The sequence below is a fragment of the Nilaparvata lugens genome, chromosome 13 (genome assembly GCF_014356525.2).
Source record: "Nilaparvata lugens isolate BPH chromosome 13, ASM1435652v1, whole genome shotgun sequence".
NCBI lineage: Eukaryota > Metazoa > Arthropoda > Insecta > Hemiptera > Delphacidae > Nilaparvata > Nilaparvata lugens.
The window spans coordinates 20,025,462-20,049,574 of NC_052516.1; the positions used below are offsets into that span (position 1 = coordinate 20,025,462).

General features: G+C 34.1%; 1 protein-coding gene across 4 annotated transcripts in view; it reads left to right on the plus strand.

Annotated features, from left to right (window-relative positions):
• Window positions 1–1,418: 1,418 nt before the first annotated feature.
• The window catches only part of LOC111049996, a 30,312-nt gene continuing 7,617 nt past the window's right edge, over window positions 1,419–24,113 (plus strand). For 3 of the 4 annotated variants that reach the window (XM_039440028.1, XM_039440027.1, XM_039440029.1), the window contains exons 1-5: window positions 1,419–1,738; window positions 7,030–7,180; window positions 7,579–7,641; window positions 8,751–8,939; window positions 11,756–11,947. In XM_039440028.1, coding sequence (XP_039295962.1) covers window positions 1,670–1,738; window positions 7,030–7,180; window positions 7,579–7,641; window positions 8,751–8,939; window positions 11,756–11,947 — 664 coding nt within the window. In that variant the 5' untranslated portion in view covers window positions 1,419–1,669. The remainder of the gene's footprint in view (window positions 1,739–7,029; window positions 7,181–7,578; window positions 7,642–8,750; window positions 8,940–11,755; window positions 11,948–24,113) is intronic. The other variant, XM_039440025.1, reaches the window with a different exon arrangement.

Genomic DNA, 24,113 nt, shown 5'->3' on the forward strand with positions numbered 1-24,113 from the left:
TACCGCCCCGGCAGAAACTTGCCAATATGTAACCGGCGTTAGGTGATAGCTCAAGGAGAGGTGGAACCCGGGATTAACAATTAATGACGGGCTACTTGCGGGGGGGGGGCGGGCGGCAGTTGCCGATCTCGCCCAGGGCGGCAAAGTCCCTAGGGCCGTGCCTGATAGTTAGTCATGTCGGTTGAACGCATTTGCCTAAAGATATGAGCGTGTAAGCAAAACATTGAAAAATGCAACTTTTAAACCACCCTCATTCTTTTAGAGCAAGGGGTAGGGATAGGGACTTTTGATATGTTCACCCTCTAACTGGTCCCAACAAAGCTGCGAAGTCAAAAATGGTGTTCAAAACACAAATTCCTTTGTCAATTAGTCTATTATTGCATAACTGAAGATCTCACACTCAACACTGAAGCTGCTGCAACAGTCGTGGGGATGTGTGTAAACTTGTTTAATAATACATTAAATTGAAGAGAGTTTGATGCTCTATAAGCTCATGATCAGCATGGATTTTTCCCATCGATATTAAAAAAGTTATAAGAACAAAAATAGCAGAAAATTGAAGGAAAATGTGTTTTTTCAAAAATGTCACATCTTTTAGAGCGGATATCTCAAAAAGTGAAAGAGATATTGTAGGAAATTATGTAAGCTTTAATTTCTTATAGAATAGTCATGTCTGTAAAATGCATAATGTTCGAGTTATATGCGAGAAACCAAGTAATGGTACCTTTGAACCACCCCCACCCCCTTAGCACAGCGAGTAGGGGTGAGGACTTTTGATATGTTTACCTCCTCACTACCCTAAACAGAACTGCGGGGTCAAAAATTTTCTTCCAAGCTTTTCCCTCTATACCCGTTTTTGAACCTGGACTATTTGTCAAATGGTCCATTGTTGAAAAACTAGAGATTTCACACTCAACACTGAAGCTGCTTCAACAGTCGTGGGGGAATGTGTAAGCTTGTGAGATCATACATAAGATTGAAGAGAATTCAATGCTCTGTAATCTCGAAATCCATGGATTTTTAAACATTAGAGGAGCAAAAAAGCAAGAAATTGAAAGTAAACTCCAATGTTTCTTTCAAGAATGTCACACCTTCAAGAGCGGAAATCTCGTCAACCTCGATATAGAAGATAATATAGGACAAGCTCTGGGATGAATATTGTGGAAAATTATGTGAAATAACATTCCGATAAGATACCTTATCCAGAAGGTATAGAAAAAGATCCATGAGAAAACCAGTTCAAAAAAGGAATAAAACTATTTTCTATTTCAAATGCTATTGAATTTTCTATTCAGTAGAACAGAAATTAAGTACTCATTACAGTGATGAAGATCAACACTCATCAAAAATTCGATATCTAACTTTGATTAAAGATTTCTTAATAAAAGTAGACTAATTGTTCAATCAATTGATTTCATGTGAAAAAGGTATACTCCATTATTAAACAGATTCGCACAGTTTTCCTTCAATGAGTTTCTTAATCATCAACTTCTCAAACAATAATTAAAGTAGTGTTATACTATATGACGGACATCAAATAATATCAATTAATCCAATATTCCTATTCACCGAACCATACTTTGTCATTATTATGGGTAATACTCATCACCCATATACACAAAATATTCAACGGAAAGTTCTCCATTTCGAAAGAAATTGAGGAACATCCATGCTCATTTTAAGTCCAATCATAATATTGATTAAAAACATTTTTGTACTCCGCATATTCACAATAATGGTGAGTAAGAAAACTTTCAATCATTGGTTTCTTTATAGGATATTAGAAGTCTCACAAAACAGGGATAGGTAAAGCTGCGTTTACACCAAAGCTATTAACAAAATGTCAATAACTTAATCATTATACAGGCCCGGCCCCAGGGGTGGGCGAACCGGGCGGCCGCCCAGGGCGGCAGATGTTTGGGGGCGGCAAATTTTAAGGAACGGAAAATTTTTAAATGCAAATAAATAATATTCAATGTGAATAGTAAAATTTTACAAGAAGCTTTTCCAAACTCAAGCTAATGAAGACATATATCTAAGATCATCAATGTCCCAGGAACGTATGAGTGGTCTAGCAAACATAAAATAGCTCACTCCCTAGATCTTGAAGAACTGGAGAAGGAATTTTTTATGCAAAGGTCAGACGAGTTCTACTTAATTAAACAGGTGTGTTGAACAAACTCGTGTTGTAGCAATATTGTAGTTTTAATTACTTAGCAAGTTGAATAGGCCTAATACTCTCTTGCAGTCTCTTGATTTAAAACTACCGTCTCAATTATATTCCATTATTGTGTACCGTATCTGTTCCGAACATAAAAATAGTTTAATCAGATATTTTGTCTTACTGTTCTAGTCCAGTCAACGAAAGATTATAGAGGGAAAAGTTTGGAACACAATTTTCAACTCTACAGCTCTTTTAAAGATAGTAAGAGGATTAACATATCAAAAGTCCTCACCCCTACCCCATGTGCAAAGGGGTGGGGGTGGTTTGAAAGTACCATTTTTTTCATTTTTTGCATATATCTCGGAAACTATGCATCTTATGAACATTTGTACTATGTACAAAATTAAAGCTCACAAAATTACCAACAAGTTTTGTTCAGCTGTGTTGAACAAACTCGTGTTGTAGCAATTGTAGATTTAATTACTTGGCAAGTTAAATAGGCCTAATACTCTCTTGTAGTCTCTTGATTTGAAACAACCTTTTCAATTATGTTTTCTCAATGTGGTACCTTATCTGTTCCGAACATAAAAATAGTTTAATCAGATATTTTGTCTTACTGTTCTAGTCCAGTCAACGAAAGATTATAGAGGGAAAAGTTTGGAACACAATTTTCAACTCTACAGCTCTTTTAAAGATAGTAAGAGGATTAACATATCAAAAGTCCTCACCCCTACCCCATGTGCTAAAGGGGTGGGGGTGGTTTGAAAGTACCATTTTTTTCATTTTTTGCATATATCTCGGAAACTATGCATCTTATGAACATTTGTACTATGTACAAAATTAAAGCTCACAAAATTACCAACAAGTTTTGTTCAGCTGTGTTGAACAAACTCGTGTTGTAGCAATTGTAGATTTAATTACTTGGCAAGTTAAATATGCCTAATACTCTCTTGTAGTCTCTTGATTTGAAACAACCTTTTCAATTATGTTTTCTCAATGTGGTACCTTATCTGTTCCGAACATAAAAATAGTTTAATCAGATATTTTGTGTTAGGCCACTGTTCTAGTCCAGTCAACGAAAGATTATAGAGTGAAAAGTTTGGAACACAATTTTCAACTCCACAGCTTTTTTAAAGATACTAAGAGGATTAACAAATCAAAAGTCCTCACCCCTACCTCATGTGCTACAGGGGTGGGGGTGGTTGGAAACTACCATTTTTTATTTTTCGCATATATCTCGGAAACTATGCATCTTATGAACATTTGTACAATGTACAAAATTGAAGCTCACAAAATTACCAACAAGTTTCCTTCTCTACATTTTTTCCATATCTTTTTTCCGCTCTTGAAGGTGAGACATTTTTTGAAAAAACACTTCTACCTCCAATTTTTTCATCTTTTCTGCCTTATAATTTTTGAACGATTGAAGCAAAAAATCCGTGCTGGTTATGAGCTGATGGAGCATCGAATTATCTTCAATTCGATGTATATTTCACTATTTTACGAATTTCCCTACGACTGTTGCAGCAGTGTTAGTGTTGAGAGTGAAATTTTCTGTTCAGCAACAATAGATCAGTTGACAATGAAATTTTGAGGGAATGTTTGGAACTCAATTTTAGACTTTGCAGCTTTGTTGAACTAGTTTGGAGGTGAGCACATCAAAAATTTAATCTCAACCCTACATCATGTGCTGAAGGGATGAGTGTGGCTTGGAAGTTGCATTTTCCACTTATTACTTACATTCTTATATCTTGGAAACAATGAGTTCTATTGACATAATCAACTACATAAAAATGAATCTTAATACATTTTCTACAAGTTTTGTTTGGTAGAGGTTTTCGATAAATCTGATACTTTTCGAGATATATATGTTCTAAAGTGATGCATTTTCGAAAACCCAGTTTTTCTTCCATTTTTCGCTCTTTCAAATCTTATAACTTTTCAAAAATTGATAAAAAAAGAATGTGCTAATCACAAGATTGTAGAGCGTTAAATTATCTTTCATTTCATGTATAATTCGACTAGGCTATTTCACGCATTCCCTTATGACTGTTGCAGCAGTTTTAGTTTTGAGTGTCTTGTTTGGTAGGAAGTTTTGAAACACCCTCTGTCTTCAGTTCCGCAGACGTTCCAATAGGTGTTATAATAATTGAATAATAGACATTTCAACTCAATATGAATGTTCATACTGAAGCACACTGCCAATTTATGATAACAGAATAGTGTGATATTCGAAAAAAGTCACTTGTTGCAAATCTTGAGATTTGACTCTCAAACCTATAAAACTGCTGCAACAGTCATAAGGGAATGCGTAAAATAGTCGAATTTTATTATACATGGAATGAAAGATAATTCAATGCTTTACAATCTCGTAATTGGCACATTATTTTCTCATCAATTGTTGAAAAGTTATAAGACTTGAAAGAGCGGAAAATGGAAGAAAAACTGGGTTTTCAAAAATGCATCACTTTAGAACATATATATCTCGAAAAGTATCAGACTTATCAAAAACCTCTACCGAATAAAACTTGTAGGAATTGTATTAATCTCAATTTTTATGTAGTTGATTATGTCAATAGAACTCATTGTTTCCAAGATATAAGCATGTAAGTAATAAGTGGAGAATGCAACTTTCAAACCACCCTCATCCCTTCAGCACATGATGTAGGGTTGAGATTAAATTTTTGATGTGCTCACCTCCAAACTAGTTCAACAAAGCTGCAAAGTCTAAAATTGAGTTCCAAACATTCCCTCAAAATTTCATTGTCAACTGATCTATTGTTGCTGAAAAGAAATTTCACTCTCAACACTAAAACTGCTGCAACAGTCGTAGGGAAATTCGTAAAGTAGTGAAAATATACATCAAATTGAAGATAATTTGGGGAATTTAACATGGGGTAGGGGTGAGGACTTTTGATATGTTAATCCTTTTACTATCTTTAAAAACGCTGTGGAGTTGAAAATTGAGTTCCAAACTTTTCACTCTATAATCTTTTGTTGACTGGACTAGAACAGTAACACAAAATATCTGATTAAACTATTTTTATGTTCGGAACAGATACGGTACACAATAAGAAAACATAATTAAGATGGTAGTTTTAAATCAAGAGACTGCAAGAGAGTATTCAACTTGCTAAGTAATTAAATCTACAATTGCTACAACACGAGTTTGTTCAACACACCTGAATAAAACTTGTAGGTAATTTTGTGAGCTTCAATTTTGTACATAGTACAAAAAAGTTCATAAGATGCATAGTTTCCGAGATATATGCGAAAAATGAAATATAGTACTTTCAAACCACCCCCACCCCTTTAGTACATGGGGTAGGGGTGAGGACTTTTGATATGTTAATCCTCTTACTATCTTTAAAAGAGCTGTGGAGTTGAAAATTGTGTTCCAAACTTTTCCCTCCATACCTTTATTTGAGCATTCGTTGCCTGTATAATTTATTCCCCAATATTTTTATATTTGTCAAATGTCATTTTTAACTTGAACAGCTGTTAACCTTCGGGCAAATTTTTAAGTAAACAATTAGATATGATTCTTATTGGTGGTAGGGGGGTGGCGGCGTTTGCCGATTTCGCCCAGGGCGGCAAAGTCCCTAGAGCCGTGCCTGTCATTATAGATTCTATTAGATTGAATATAACACACACATGATGAACATATGTACTTGTCAAGCCCGTACAATCCAATCGAATCTATTAGGATTAAGTTATTAACATTTCGTTGAAAACTTTGGTGTAAACGCAGCTTAACCGGAAAATGTGTTCACACTGGATAATCATAGAATCTTATGTTATCAAAATATTGCTTGTTCAATGAGCGGATGTTCTACTTTCAGTTGTCCCTGTTTCACAAGAGTTCCGAATTTTCATGAAACAGGCTTCAGAAATTATGCAATCACAGTCTATCACCTTGAATACAAAAGCCAATAATTTTTTTGTGTATCTGATTATCTGTATCCAAGTATTATCAACAGACTTGATCAACAGACTTCACAAATTAATATCATGAAAAGTAATGTGATGAAGATATTATAAAAAGACTAGAGAAAAGTCTATCGAGAAAATATTGGAAAATGTTGTGGCATAAAGAAGAGAAATGGATGGAATATTCTCAATGAATAAGTGCATGTAACAATTTCAAGTATATTATATTGATATTATTCAACCTTTTGATAGATATAAAATTAGTTGAATACAATAGCATGAATGGTAATAAATATTATGGATATCAAATTCTTTGATTTTCACCATATGAAAAACATTTCTTTCTTGAGGTGCAAACAGAACAAGTAAAGCCCCCCACACATATCGATTTTTGTTCGTTCGATATTTTTAGCCGTCCTTATGAATTCTATCAGTTTAAACAGAACTGGACAAACATCATCTGTTTGAAATAATCTGTCTAATCAAGTTAAGTAGGATTTATAAGGCCGGCGAAATCCCGTATGAACAAAAATCGATGTATCTGAACTGGCTTAAGTCGCGGTAAGCTACGTTTACGTTTACACCAGAGTTAAAAAAACGAGTTATTAACAAAAAGTTATTAACTTGACTGAATCGTCAAAAATTTCTCTTAACAAAAGTTAATAACTTGTGTTTTTAACAGAAAATTCCTTATTATTGAAAAAAATGTTATTGTCATAATTATGACATAATGACTTTCGTGATTAACATCAAAATGTTAAAAACTCTTGTTATCAACTCCGGTGTAAACCCAGCTTTAGAAAAATTGGAGTCAGTGATATAGGTATAGAAGAACGCTATCCAGCTGATATCTACTTATCGAAATGACCGTTCTGTTTGTATTCCTAACAAGTTGTGATCTTGTGTGGAATCACTAAACAACCACTCCGTTTCAGATTGGACAAATTTTAAAACTATTCCGAAAATTATTATGTATGTTCGTCATCCTTCTAATGACGTCACATCATGTGCTTCCGTCTCCTCTCATCACCAACTCAACTCTCCACAAACGACAAACTCCATTGGACGAATCTGAGAACTCACGCAGTAAGTATACTAACAATAATTACTCTTCTCACATTCAATTCCCATATAATATATTATTATGTGAATATGTTTTTCGCACTGTTATTCCCATATTGTAGTTTGTGGCAGAGTGGGTATTAATCTCAAAACTTCATAACATTATCAAATAATAATTGTGTCATGTTATTTTATTCTATTCATATGTCTCAGCTATTCAAAACATGTATCTCAATAGAAAGAGTATTATCAATAAATCGTGCATTATTATCATGAGAAAGAAAGATGAAAAATCTTGAGATTTGGCAGTTATAATAATTCATCATTCAAATTATTATTATTATTTGAGTTTCTCGATTACATATACTGGATTTTAGTGATTATGTTGTCAGAAAATTTATATGCTCTCTCTTGTTACATAGATGTATTCACAGTGGACGATCCAAACGAAATGGGGAATGGTAAAATCAGACATAAAAGACAAGGTAATGTGAGACAAGGTATATATTTGCATCAAAGATTATCATAGTTGAAGAATGATGAGCGAATATTATTATTTCAGAAATTTATGAGACGATTTACATTATCCTGCTCAAGCAAATTTCCTACAGCTATCTTCAGTATTAGCTACGATCAGAAGTCTTCAAAGAATATAATACCATTTGGATTCTGGTTTGATTCGAGTTATTCAAGGCCTCTATCACTGGGTTGAAATAATTTTTTTTCAAATGGATAAGGTAGAAATACGTCTATTGTTATATTCTAGGCTAGAATAGGCAACCCGGAATAGGGAAGAGAGTGAGATAGTAAAAAATAGTGAGAACATAGAAATAGAATTTATTGTACAGTCCGGGTCGTGTAGCTTTGCTTATCGGCGAAGGGCCATTAGTCTACAATACAACCCAGTCAAAAACATTGAACATTTCTGAAAACTATCTCTTCATAAGCAACAGATGCTCTTTTGTTTCTTCTCAAAAGAAACGTGTTGCATCCTGAATGATACACATGGTGCTATATCCTTTTAGTACAACTCAGTTTACAGTTCGGGTCCTGTAGCATTGCCTACAGGCTTATACCTACTTGAAAATTTTCAGTGGAAGCCGATCTATCGATCAACATGCTCTTTTAATTGTAGGGAGCTTTCCACATCTAGAGAGATCTAGGGTCTCTGAAGCCTGATGTTTTTGCAATGTCGTGAATATTACCCCGCGAACCATACCTTGCCTATATGTCGTTTCAGTCACGGAGGCACAGTTATACAAATAGTAAATACACAATAATACAGTTTATTGGTAGAATAGGAAAAAAATAATATCATAATAATACAGTGAGAAGAAAGTAATACGAATTATTATACTTACAAAACTAACAATAATTTAACTTTTGAGTACTGTATAGTAGAGGATTTCATAGAATGAGAGTAGTGTAGTGCGAGTTGCATAGCATATCTTCCTAGGCGCTCGTTATATTTAGCTTCTCAAACCATGATGTCAAGTATGTTCTCATCTCAATTATTTTCAATTCCTTCATTCAATTGTTCTATTCTTCATTATTTCGTTTGATTTATTTAATTTCAATTGATTTTTCCTTGTAGAATGCCAAGGCGGTTTCGAATGTGACGATGACCAATGGTGCTACAACAACATGTGTGAATATCCGTGTCCTAAACTTGCCTGCGAGAGGGTTCATCCACCAGATGGTCGTTGTATAGTGAGGGACCACCAACCTGTGTGTGTAACGGCCGAAGGCTTGACTGAGCAGGAACTGTTGAAGAAGAATGGAGGTGAGTAGCTGTGCTCATTCAATCACAAAGTAGCCTAATGTTTAGGATAAAATTTAAAAATAATAATATAAGATACATAATCAAATAGCTTTGGAAATAGCAGTAAGACTAGTTACACACGCATCGATATTTGGACGTACGATTTTTTCCGTCCTTTTTTCCGTCCAAACAGATTATGTTTGTCGAGTTCTGTGTGATCTGGAAGAATTCATAAGGACGGCCAAAAATCGAACGTCCAAAAATTGATGTGTGTGTAAGTAGCATTGAACTAGCATCTACAATTATTTTAATCTCAATCAGTTGAGAAATAGAATAAAGGATAATTATAACAATAAACTAAAAACAGCATTTGCTATCTCTTGCTAACTTTTCTTCATTATATAACTATTGAAATGGGAGTAAGAGTATCTAGAATATCATATTATACTGAGGAGAAATTTCGGTATATATTTATCTATATATATAAAAGCGAAATGGCACTCACCCACTCACTGACTGACTGACTGACTCACTGGCAGAACTAAAAATCTACCGGACCGAAAACGTTCAAATTTGGTAGGTACAGTATGTTCAGTTGGCCCTTTAGAGGCGCACTAAAAAATCTTTTGGCAATATTTTAACTCTAAGGGTTGTTTTTAAGGGTTTAAAGTTCGTCTTTTAGCATGTATATTCTTCTTCTCTCAATCTCTCAATTATAATTAAAATTTCCATATCATATGTTACTACAGAACTATAATCTAGATAGAGTACCTCTTCGAAACAGTTGTTAACTGGCAACCAAATTAATAATTTTGTCAGGTTGGCATTAAGTTGAGTTGACTTTGTTAGGTTGCCATCAAGTTGAAGATTTAAATGCATTTATCGCGGAAAAATTGATTGGGCACTGCTACTTCAATCCTGGGAATATTATATTAATAGCCGTCAGGCTCGCTTCGCTCGCCATATCCGTTTAGCCAGACGTTTAGTCTGGACCCCCGACTGGATTGTCCTAACATATGATAAAAATGCTCAAATGAAAAATGCAGGCGAGCGTTGCGAGCCTGCTGATCTCATTCTTGGACGATCCAGTCGGGGGTGCAGGGGGCGGAGCCCACTGGCTAGACGGATATGGCGAGCGAAGCGAGCCTGACGGCTAGTATGGTTATATATTTATGTTCAACGGATCTCGAAAACGACTCTAACGATTTTCACGAAATTTGGAACATAGTAGGTTCATGATATAAAAATATGATTGCACTAGGTCTTATTCCTGTGAAATCTCGCTGAAGGACATGAAAAGGATAATAATTATTCATCCTTGGAAAAACACATGATAATTTTGTCATCTGTTGATAACGGAAGATGGGAAGACCAGTATGGGAGAGAGACAGAATTACGTTCAGCTGTTGAATCAATCAGCTTATCTCACGAGAAATAATATCTAGAAATTTTAATCGACTTGATCAAAATAATATGATTTGCTGACATGACATGGTACATCATCCTAAATTAGAGTATATCATAGTTTTCAAAGTTAATCATCATTTTACAGTATTTTAAGTGATTAGTGAGTGTTGTTTTTCATTCAATTTGGTTTGTAAACAATCTTAATTGAAAATTTTCTGTTTTCAAATTTTTGAACTGAAAATTGGACCTGAATTTTATTCAAGTGTTATGGAACATAACCTACTTTTTAGACTTTTTATAGTGTATAAGTCAAAATTCAGGGAAGAAACAGTTTTGGACTGTGCCTGTGTCCTTCCTCAATCATTTCAAAGAATTGTGTTCCGTTCATCAATAAATAAATAACGAACGAAGCTCGGTGCCCTGATATTTTAACTTAACCATATGAGAAAAAATATAAGATACAACTGAATAACTTATGAAATAGCAGTACAGGTAATTGCGATCTTACCGATCGATCACATTATATTGAATGGAGTTGGTATAATTATATATGGCCCTAACTCATGACCACTCCATATAAATAAGATCTCCAGATCTTTTGTCATCTGTGAAATTTATGAACATTTTAGTAAGAATTTAGGATCTTCTTCCTATTGCCATCTCTATGGTGAAGCACTCCTTTTTCTTTTTTAACAGCATTGATCTATGGAATAAATTAGACTAAAGTTGCGTTTACACAAAAGTTATTAACAAAATGTTTATTTTTCCGTCCTTAAATATTCTATTAGATTGGACATAATTTATCACACACATGATGTGCATATGTGTTTGTCAAGCTCCGTTTAATCTAATAGAATCTATAAGGACGGAAAATAAACATTTCGTTAATTGACCGAGCGAAGTGAGGTCTAAGATTCAAGTCGACGGTTTGGCATTTCTCTTAATGTTTAAATGTTTATATGTTGCGCATTTACGGCGAACGCGATAATAGATTTTCATGAAATTTGACAGGTACGTTCCTTTTTTAATTGTGCGTCGACGTATATACAAGGTTTTTGGAAATTTTGCATTTCAAGGATAATATAAAAGGAAAAAGGAGCCTCCTTCAAGCGCCAATATTAGGGTAAAAATCAGACTATAGAATTTTATTCATCATAAATCAGCTGACAAGTGATTACACAGATGTGTGGAGAAGCCAGTCTATTGCTGTATTTCCATGAGGTCTATAGTTTCAATCAGGTACTTGCTGAGAATACTGCGTGAGGTCTACTGTTCATAGAACTAGGTACTAGTATAAATTGTGTTGACAAATATGTATATACTTCATGTTCACGTTGAAAATTAAGTATTCAAATGGTTTTTTGTTTTAAAAATTGTACGGTTCTATAGCAGCAGAGAATTTTAATTATGATTTGAAATAACATTTTCAGGCTGCACATTCAGCTCGGACTGTGGTGCCAATGAGTGGTGTCATAACGACAAGTGTGAAGACCCCTGTCTGAAAATGAATTGTGGCGCAATTTATGACAATGGAAAATGTTCCGTGGAAAACTATCAACCAGTCTGCAAACCCAGTGACGAGATCATAAACCCGGACGATTCAGGTTCAAATAGGGAAAAAGGTAAGAGTCAAACTACAAGAGTTAAACTTAAAGTTCTTCAACCAATTTTTTATATCGGCATGAGAGCCTATTAAGTATATTGAGTATGTTAAAACACTGATTCATTTATACTCTCATTTATACTCTCCCACTCATAGATACTCATATCATATACATACCCTCATATCATATACATCATCATACTCATACTCATATCATAAACACCATCACACTCATACCATAGAGAAACAATAGCATGAGCTATTGTTTATTTAAGCTATTACGCTATTGTTTCTCTATGCTCATACTCTCATACTCGTAACATACACACCAACATAGGTACTCATACTCTCCCAACACATACTCCATCATAGTCTCATAATCATATTATACAATCATACTTATACTCATAGTGTGTCGTCTTTTTGAAAATAATGAAAGATAATTATCACACATTTGGAAAATATTATTATTTATTCTCTCTATTCATACAATAAGTACATCATCGAAATGATGGGAAGAGGAAAAAGGTAACCTTGTGCTATTCCTCTTCCAAATTTAGATAATGATAATCATAATTCAAATTCTCTACTTCTGTAGACAATACTTCATTTATGTAGGTGACTGGGCTAAAGTCAATTAAACTAAAATTAATCTTTGCCATACCTGATTTAATGGATCATTTACCAATCTAGCATTACATTTTAATAAAATTATCAAGAATAAGCTCTACCGACCAGAACACAATAAATCATCTATCATTCAAACATATATAAACTATATCAATGATTGCCATTTACTCTCTTGACATTCTTCATAATTATCGTTTCTGGTCACATTACTATCCTTAATAAAGGACAAGAATATGTCAAAAAAAAACAAACAATGTCAGTTACAAACTATAAAATTTAAAAACGAAAAACTCAATTATTCAAGAACCTGGTGAACTCTATTTCTGTTGTTTCCGTTGCTAAATAAAAATCGAGCCTCAAATTTTGACATTCAATAACTTTTTTATTTGTGCACCGAATTTGATGATTTTTTTAGTTGTGTTCGTTATATTCAGGATCAGGTTTATGGCCTATCAAATTTATTATTCGTCTTCAGGACTCTTTCCTACGGTCCTTCAAAGTTTACATGTAATCCTTATGGGAGAAGATTTGTGAGCTGGCCACACACAGAAATAAAAATCAGGTGTTATAATCATTATATATCATTATCGTTATAATCAGCAGACCTTGGGCTCGGTGATACAAAGTACTGATCTTATGGAGATTGCCTTATCACACCGTTCCACGCCATGACCGATTCAGTGTGTGTGAGTTCTTCCATTCAAACCGGTAAGCAAGAAGCACCTGGATGCAAAATGCCGCATCGCGCCTCCTCAGGTGTGCATCCAGCTAAAGTTTGTCATGAGCTAAGAGGTAACAAAATGACAAAATAATGTCATCTGCTGTGTCGAATGACAGACAAGGATAACAACACCAATGTTAATCAAATACTTCCATTAACCAAATACTTGGACCTCGCTATGATTGAGGGTCTACACTCAACTGCCCGCCGCTGCTCCGCTCAAAATGTTACGTTTTACGGAAAAAATGTAACAATTTTCGGAAAAAAGTCACTTTTTTCGGAAAAATGTCTCGATTCCGGCTACCTCTTTCGGATCAAGGGGTAGGCCCAATAGAGAAGATATGCTGCAAGAGAGTACGATATGCGCCTATATTCCTCTCAGATGTACGTTGCCAAAGGCTGGACATTGGACTAGGATCGACCAGCCTTTTCCAACAAAAGAATCTCTCCAAAATCCTAGTTACAAATTCACTTCGTGACAATATACATCAATCATACAGTAGGCCTGCTCCAATCTGTTGTTAACTGCTTTCTTGGAGGAAGGAAGGGGTAGAGGAACAGTAAAGCTATGAAAAACATGCATTGTGTATCTGTTTTCAGGGAGATCACTCAGTTAAAAACAGGCAGAAAAGCTAATAATTTGGTTACTGTAGAAGATGAGAGCAACTTTGATTATTTAACACAAAAAATATACTCAATCATGGATTTGAGCAAGCATTTGACATAAAATATTAATGTTCAGCATATATAGATGCACTAATCTACAAGGAAAATGAATAGTTACCTCCATAAAAAAAGAAAATTAAACCTTCAAACAACACAACGTTATATTCAAATTCTTTTTTATGGCAGAAAATATTTGATTTGGCAAACTCAATGTTTTGCTTATTGTAAATTTAATGCAAATTGGTGAGGCGGGTGATGGTGGCACCATCTGTGAGTGAAATTGGTAAATTTCAAGTTTTGAATTGCATATCTATATATATAAAAATGAATGTCTGTTTGTGTGTTTGTGTGTTTGTTCTTTGTTTGTATGTTTGTTTGTTTGTTTGTTTGTTTGTTTGTTTGTTCCTTATAGACTCGAAAACTACTTGACAGAACGGCATGAAACCTTGTGAATATGTTGTGTGAGTATTGGGGATGGTTTCTGAGCAGAATTTTAATAGGGGGCTAATAATAATTATTTATCAATCCATTTTACAGACCTATGTTTTCGAAATTTTCGGCCTAGCGGCTACCGAAGAACAGATAGATGTTCATGATTCAAGATCATATTATGATAATATGATTTAGCATCTAAAGTTAACAGCTCTATAATAAACACGTCACCCTGGGATAAATTGTGTACTGTTATTAAAACGGTAGTGTAGTTGATTGGCACCAGCTGTAGATAATAGTTCCTTAGAAGACCTATACAAATAATAATAATTATCACTCCCCCATCATTGAGAAACTGGAAAATGTTAGAAAAAATTATTCACCTCATGAAAGAGAGTTGTTCATATTGCATTCATTAATTACTGAAGAACAGACTAATTTACTTTTTTTTAATTTAGCTTAGCTTATATTCATCCTAAAATGGAAGATGGAAAGAATATGGAATTCTGTGTAATTCATCGTACATCGTCATTTCCTGGACCATCTATTGACAATCAACAACTATTAAAACATTTAATTCATCTTTGAAACACTGATTTAACCTATCTATTTTTCTTAATTCAACACTTTACTGATAGATATTACCAAATACTTTGTTTATGAATTGATTACTTTGGTTTATCAATTGATTGAAAGGAATATGTTTTCGGAATAATAAATGCTGCATGACTAAGCACATAGGAAGTCCGTATTGAGATGTAAATGGAAATATTGATTGTCAGAAAAATTCATGATTCACCAAATAAAGTCAAGTGTGGCATGAGATACTTTGACTTTTTGGCGGTACGAAGTTCGCCGGGCAAGTTAGTGTTATTCTAATATTGGAGATGTGTCAATCATATGACAATATCGCATAATCAGTTTTTATTTATGTTTTAGAGAAAAACAAACAAAAACTCGTCACTTGTTCAATTACAACGGTTCAGTGAAGGCTTAGATTGGTGTTAGAAATGTTGATGTCCATTCCAAATTTATGCTTCCTAGGCTGTACTAATACATTTTCATCCAACATTATTATGATTACTGAAAATATTGAACTTGGTAAAAAAATGTAATACAAAATATTGAAGAATATATTCAATCTGGAAAAAGCCCCTCAAGCTGAGCTGAATGACACCACACAAGTATTCCATACCGGATATGATCCGGATGACAGCTGAACACAGCATGAAATAGCATCAGTAGTCTATGGGAACTCAGAAGTCCTCTCATTTTACAGAGCACATAGACCACTCTAGAAAGTTTTCTACAGACTCTGATGATGTGATGCTCCCATGACAACTTGGTGTACATGCTGAAGCCAAGCAAGGTGACAGGAGCACTGACAACCGCTGTTCTGGTCAGTGTACACTCAGTGCATCTCTTGGGTTTTGCTCTCATTCAACTTCAGATTATTTGTGCAAAACCAACTCTTTGCCTCTTCAAAAAGCTCGTGAGCCTTCAGCTTAGCTTCCTCTGGCCCCTTACCCTGTCCGAAGATGGTGGTATCATCTGCAAAAAGCAGGCTGGAGTTCCGCAGATCAGGTCATTTATCATGTTCAGGAATAAGAGTGGTCCAAGCTCTGTGCCCTGGGGTACTCCGTGTGATACCCCTTCTCTATCTGAAGTAGCACCCATGATGGATACGACGTGCTGTCTATCACCAAGGTAATCAGCAACCATACCATACCCCATGCTCTGCCCTGAAACCCGTACCTTTTCAACTTGCTGAGCAGGACTTCATGGGAGACACAGTCGAATGCCTTTGACAAGTCACATAGAACAAGGTCAATTAATCCCTGTTCTTCAAAAGCATTGTTTATCCTCTCCACAATACTATTCACAGCTGATGAGGTCAACCTCCCCCTTCTGAATCCGTGCTGCATGTCTCCAAGCAGATTGTTGCATTCGAGGAACTTGGTCATATCTCTAAACAGAGCAGTCTCAAAGATCTTCCCAAGTGTTGGCACAATGGAGACTCAACGAAAATTTCCAAGGACAGCCCTTCTTGAAAACTGGCACTGTTTTAAACACTTTGAGACAGTCCGGGAAAACACCCTCAAACAGACATGCGTTCACTAGCAGTAGAAGTGGGCCAGACAGTATATCTGCCACGCTTATCAGGATGTATGTGGATAGGTCATAGAAGTCCTGACTGTAGGTTGTCTTGAAGTTCTTGATGATATTGAACAGCTAACTCTCACTCAGCAAACAAAATTATTAGGATTTTCAGGTACCAGGGAAACTTGATCAATAGTTGAAGCCGGAATCACCTCCACTATCTCAGCCACAGACTTCAGAAATGCCTCATTGACCTCATCAGGACTCTTTTCACACCTTACTTGTGGTTTGGATTTGTGGTTAGGAGTCATTGATGAGATATTCCACGCTGCTTTTGTAGGATTATCAGATCTCTCAATGTAACTACTATTAGACTCTCTTTTTGCCCTGTCAATCTCTTCCTCTTAGATCTGCTTGGCTCTAAGGTAGTTCCTGTATTCCACACCCTGCAGCGATATATTTTCCCTGTAGGAAGCATACAACACGGTAACAAGCAGTTTGATCCTCCTCAACTCTGGAGTATACCAATCATTCTAGGGCCTGGCTTTTTTTCCTGCTGACTCCATGCTGAATAACTGGCATGAAGGACACTGCTCGATAATGATTGTAGAATGATTACACAGTAAACTGCGAAATAATTCATTTTGACTCTTGAGAATGAGATAAAATACCCTTTACTGCTCTTGTTTTATACAAGAATATAACAAGAGTACTACAGTCTAGTGATTTTATATAATTAAACGTTCCAGTAGCCTTATTGAATACTTTATTAGATATATTATTCAATATCAATAATTGAGAAATTAAACTGTGAACAGCTATAATAATAGTTGAGCTACAATTGATCATATAACATAATTTATTTGATATAGGGGAACAAAAAATCACATAAGTAGTAGAAACACTATTTAGAAACTAACTTAATTTATAGACTTACTATTTTATGTAATTTATTGCTCCTCTACATTGTTATTGTAAAACTAAAGTGTCATTATGTGCTACAGTGTATTAGTTAATTGATGAATAAGTATGACAATATTGATCAGATTGCATTGCAATATGGGGCAGGCTGAAACTTTGACACCCCCCCCCCCCATACAATATCAATCCAATATTAGCCCCTGGCAAGTGCTTGGGTACAGAGTATATGCCTTTTCTAAAAGACATATTCCGAAAGCACAATTTGATCACATAGTGTTGATACCATTTACAAAAAACAATGTGCTCTACTGGGTGGTGACATACAGCTTTAGTGAGGTCCACGTTATAATGACAGTGGAGAGTGGAGAAAGAATTAAGATAGGGGTAAAACGTTGCCGATCCTCTGTCTTGTCAATGCCTTCTATAGACGGTAGCTAATACAGGTTTATTGATGTAATTTAACGGTTCTTTCTCGTTCAAAATAATAAATTATATTTTATTAAGCAAGAGATTATAATTTTCAATAATTTCATAATTATGATGGAATATTCTGTTAATTAATTATTAAGTATACATTGTTAAAAGACGATCTGGCAACAGAGCAAAGCGATAAAGAGATAGCGCTATCCACTTTGTTGAATGATAGACAAGGATAGCAATACCATTGCTAATCAAACACTACCATTATAACGTGGACCCCACTATAGCTCTATGATCAGCTATTTTCACAAGGGGACCTGATCTTTTGATTGCTGGCTGTCAGGAAACCTTCAAATATCACGTTTGATCAGCTATTTTGTAAGGAAGCACGATGTTTTGATTGTTGGGTGTCAACCTCAAAATATTGTGTAGGCCTATATTGTGTAAAACTGTGAATCTCTAATGCAATACTGAATGAATCGCATGTGACAATTCTACTCTTAATAACCAATTCAGCGTTGTCACATCGGATAAGATCAGTTATATGAACTTGCATGGAAAAGTCTTTATTTCACACAATCTGGCAACGCCGATATTCAGTTCAATGGAACCATGTAGAGAAAAGATAGCGTACGCTATCTTATGCGATCTTAAGCTATCTTATGCTACTCAGATGAATATCAAAGGCCTTCGAGACTGAGCTCAGTAGTCATATAGGCGGATTGAATTTACATAAGCTGCCTTATGCTACATTTTCTCCATGATGGAGCCTCGACTCTCAAATTATTTGATCAAGATTATAGATTATTCTGGGCCTTTTTATATTCTCAACGAAGTCACAAAATGCCCGAAATAAAAATCAATCTCCTTTCTAATGCGGAAACCAGTGAGAAATTAATAGGTTATTGTTCATAGAATAATTCATAACATCATATCCACTACCGTACATCATATCCACTACTACTATACCGTACTCACTTGAACAATATGCAAAGTTATTAAAACTTTTTAATAATAGAAAAACTTCTAACAAGTTATTTCCAACCTGTATCTTGTAGACCAGAGACTATTTCCTATTATCTTGTAGACCAGATTTGAAATGGGGTAACTATAGTTCCCTTCAAACTGAACACAAAGAAAAGTCTCTAAGATACCATAAACTCCGCAGTCTTGCAACACAGAATGTCAATTGCGTATGACAAATCAGAGAGGTTCATTACCAAAATAAATGCCGCAATTAACTTGAAACCAGCGATTTTCCTAGAGGTACCTAATTATAATCATTAAATTAATAGCTGCCACCAGATTTGAAGGATCAAACACAATTAGGGACCACCAAATCTGTTCTTGGATGGCAAAAATCACTTTCTTGCGCCCTTATTCATAATATATCCCAGCCAAAAAACAGCGGAATGATTTTTGATGGTAAAATGATGGACGGTTTCTGTAGCCTATCATTATTGAAAAGATTGGCAATTTTGGGTCTATTCTTGGTAAGTGGTTAGAGGTTTCTTTGAAGCAATAAGTAGGGTATTTTAGACTGGCAATCGCTCTTACCTCTGTCAGAAACTTCAAGATAGGGCAGGAAGAACACAAGTCTCTAAGACTTGAGTATCTTCTCAGATATAAGTCAAACACTCAGTTGTTGTATCATTTTTTCTAACATCAAACAATTAAGTACTGTACTTTTATTTCTTTATTATTCAATAGATAAACAATTTGTTCCATAGAACAAATAGAATAGCTTGAATAAGAATAGTAGAACAAACTAGAAATAATTGAAAATATTCCAGACATACATTGAAAAAGTTAAGTAGATTCATGTGGCAAGTATTGAGTAAACTTTTTTGAATAGAATAAAACAATCTACTCAAAAACAAATAATTTTTAATATTTGTTCAGTTATTGAATTTTTAGTAATTTGACGACAAAAATGATACCGGTTGGTTTTGGAATAGGAGTGGTGAGTTATCCGTCTTAAATTTTCTACCTCCTAATAAATTTATATTAATGTTACTACTCATTACATTTACTCATCTACTCATTACTTTTTCACTTGATTCTATATTACGATATAATACATTTGTATGTATTAATTTTTTCAGATTCTCTTGATGAGTCTATACAGGCCTTATCAATAAATTTTTTCATGGTATTTATAGGCTACTACAGTATCATCAATTTATTGTAGTACCAATATCATACTATTATAGACAACTATATCAGGCTGAAGTAAGACAAATATTCATATTGAAGTATTTCTCACCATGTGCATTTCACAATGAATTAAATATCAAATTTTGAGCATTAAATATTTACATTATTCGAGAAACTGTCTATATAATCCATTGGAAAGAGTGTAGGTGGATCATTTTATATCAATAATAATATTATAATCTAACATTTTTATACATAGATTTTGGAAGAAATGTTTGTGTTATAATAATTACAAACAATTTCCTAATAATAAACATTATGCAGCTATCGCCAAAATCGCAATAAAAGCTTTTACAATTTTTCAATGTTTTTTTTTTCTAAAGCAACATATAGCCGCAGAAGCAACAAAAAAGATGAGACAAATATTGATGCAGAGAGGCCATTTTGAAGGGAAGAAAATCCGAGTTTTGGCTCAGTTCTATGTATTTCTGACAATCGTCTTCATTTCCAACACAATTTTGGACATTTACAACTTGGAGTCCAATCAGATAGAGGAGAGGATTTTTCGGTTCAAAAACATTAATATGCTGATTTGTGCACTGGCATATCCGCTTCTAGATAGATCTACTTACAGGTAGAAATTGTTAAAAAAACTGAAATTGAAAAATAGGTAGGCCTATTATAAACCGTATTATTATTATTGAATCACATTCATTCCAATAGGGCTGGTTAAAAATTGGTTAAAGGATACTGAATTGGTGATTCTATGTGGGCTAATTATATCAATATTTATATTGATGAATATTTATTATAAATAAATGTTATTTTACATTATTTATTATAAATAAAGATGTTTCATTTTTAGTCTGACCTGGACATAGAAACGAACGAACGAATATTTATATAATATTTGTCATTGTTCATTGTTGTTTATTCTGTGAACAAAGTAGATTTTTGAATATTTTGAAAAACACAGTGCCTATAATATTATCATTATTAGGTACCGGTAGCCATAAACTACTGTGTTTCATAGTTTTTTATAAGATACATATATTTTTATTCCATTAGTAATAGTCATCTCAAAAACTATTTTATTCCATCATAAACAAAATTGAATAGTTTTGTATGGGAATAAACTAATATCAAAGAATGAAGATTTCAATAATAAGAATGATAATTTCACTGCATCATTTGAAGAATAGGTACATTTATTATTTCAGTACTGTAGTATTCTCAATATTTTCTCATTATAAAATAAACGACCAAGATTTTTGTTGAATTGAGAGACTTCAAAAACCATATATAGGGGCTTATCAAACAGGCATAAGTCAGCCAAGAAATAAAAATATTCTTCTCTTCTTGATAATTAAGAGCCCTAACAAAAAAAGGTAATTAATTATAGTATATTGTAGTTTTCCGTGTATGAGACTTATTTTAGCCTAAGTACTCTCTACCTACCTGAGTCAACAAGGATACTAAGTCATAAATCATCAATTATCATTCACAAAATGTATTTATTCATTTATACAAGTTAAGATTGCAATTAATCAAATAGTCTTTTTAAAAAATGAATTTATTTGTTAACCACATATTACAATAATTTTATATCTCGCGATAGAGCTCCGTCCGCTATGTCCGCTAGCTTGGAACTGACTACTAAATACAATGTTACCTTCCACTACAACTATGCTACATCAACAATAATGGAATGAGGAGTGCTGACTATATAAGTAATTAGCTATATAACTCCTCCATCCCTAAAAAGAACTTCGGGGGTAGGGTTGTTAACAATGTTTACATTGGGTGAAACTTTTCTACTTAGATAACAATACAATAGAACAATTGACATTAGAATAAAGATTACATACAAAATAATTGTCCAAAAACTTATGTTTGTAGTGAAAATACTTTCTTCCCTTATGGGGATGTACTTGTTAACAGCAATCGGATTAAAATTAAGATGTTCTAAATTAAGTGGATTTCGTTCGTACTTTGTTTTGAGACATATCTCACATTTGTTAATAAAATTTTGAATATAATTTTTCATGTTGGGCCAATAGTATTTTCTTCTTATCTTATCGTACGTTTCTTGTATACCTCTGTGATTCGTTTTTCCAATATGATAATTATCAATAGTTTCTATTCTGTCATCTTCATGTGTTACATCAAGTACTTTAACTTTACATCGTACAAGTATGAGTTTTGAAAATTTAAAATTTTTGGCAATCACTGAAGCAAATCTTTCATAGAATTCATTTTCAAAATACAAGCTATATCTAACATTAGGCACTAAATATTCTTTCACGAAGTCAATCACATTTTTATCGAAATTATTCTCAGATATCTCTACTATCATTCTTGTTTTACTATCAAATATTTTATGAATAGTGACTTTCTTTGGGTTATTGCTCACAAGCTTCAATATGACTTGGTTTTTAGCATAGTTAACTGGGTCATCTGAAACTGGTATTTCTACTGATGTGTTACTTTCGTAATTAGAATGTTGCGTATGAGAATTATTTTCTATGAACTCATCTTCAGCAGGACCTATGAAATCTGGTTCATCATTTTCGAATCCTCGAAAAGGGGTTTCGTTTTCAAATCCTCTAAATGGGGTTCCATTATCATCTGTACCGGTTTCATTTTCTAATCTTTGAAATAACGTTTCGTTATCATCCACGTTAGCTATCATAGATTGTGCATCCTCGTTAGGTATGATATTCACTACATTTTCAATGGCTTCATTTATAATCGCATCAATATCACTGAATAATCTAGGTGAGTTTTGGCTGTGTGTGTTGTTATTATTCAACTGAATTCGGGAAAGGGCATCTGCGTTTTGATTTGCTGTTCCTTTTTTGTAACATATGTCATAATCAAATTCTTCTAATTTCAGTCTCCATCTTAATAATTTTGAATTCGGTTCTTTCATAGAAAATAACCATTGTAGGGGTTTGTGGTCAGTGAATATTTTGAATTTTCTACCATAGAGATAGGGGCGGAAGTACTTGGTAGCCCAAACTATCGCTAAAAGTTCTTTTTCAATAGTTGAATAGTTCATTTCAGTTTCGTTGAGGGTTCTACTTGCATATGCACAAGGCAAATCAGCACCGTCTTTGTTCTGACTAAGAACTGCCCCAATAGCTATATTGCTAGCATCTGTTGTAAGGTTGAATTGTTTTTCAAAATCAGGATACTGAAGGATTGGTTCGTTAGTAAGGATATTCTTACAAGTTTCAAAACACTTAATGTACTCTGGGTCCTGTATATCTATTTTAGCATTTATTTTCAAACATTTAGTTAGAGGTTTTGTTAAATGAGCAAAGTTGTTAATGAATTTTCGATAGTATCCTAGAAGTCCAAGAAATCCTTTTATCTCTTTCGTTGTTTTAGGGATAGGATATCTTTTTATCGCTTCGACTTTGTCAGGATTTGGTTTAACTCCGTTTGGTGTCACTAAGTGTCCGAGAAAACTAACTTCTTTACGCAAAAATTCTGTTTTATCAAGTTGTACTTTGAAGTTGGATTGTCTTAACCTTTCAAATACTTGTCTTAGTCGATCAATGTGTTCTTCTAAACTAGTTGAATAAATAATAATGTCATCTAAATATACTAAACACAATTCATTTTGGAGTCCTCTTAGTATGCTATTCATAGCTTTTTGGAAAGTGGGTGGACCGTTTTTGAGACCGAAGGGCATTCGTAAAAATTCGTAATGACCCGTATCTGTAGAGAATGCAGTTTTTTCAATACTGCTAGGATCCATTTCTATCTGATGGAAGCCAGAGAATAAGTCTAGGGTAGTGAAGTACTGTGCTCTTCCTAATTTGTCTAGAATATCCGTAATATTAGGAAGTGGGAATTTATCGTCTACAGTCTTAGAATTCAAACCACGATAGTCAATTACAAGTCGAAATTTCTTTTTACCAGAAGCATCTTGTTTCTTTGGAATGACCCATATTGGTGAATTCCAAGGTGAATTGGAGGGTTGAATTATTTTTTGTTCCAACATTTCATCAATCTGTCGATTTACTTCAGTTCTATAGATTTCAGGGTAGCGATAACTTCTTGTATAGACCGGGATTTCGTCGGTGGTTCTTATGATATGCTTTATTTCATTCGTGAAAGTCAAAGGATT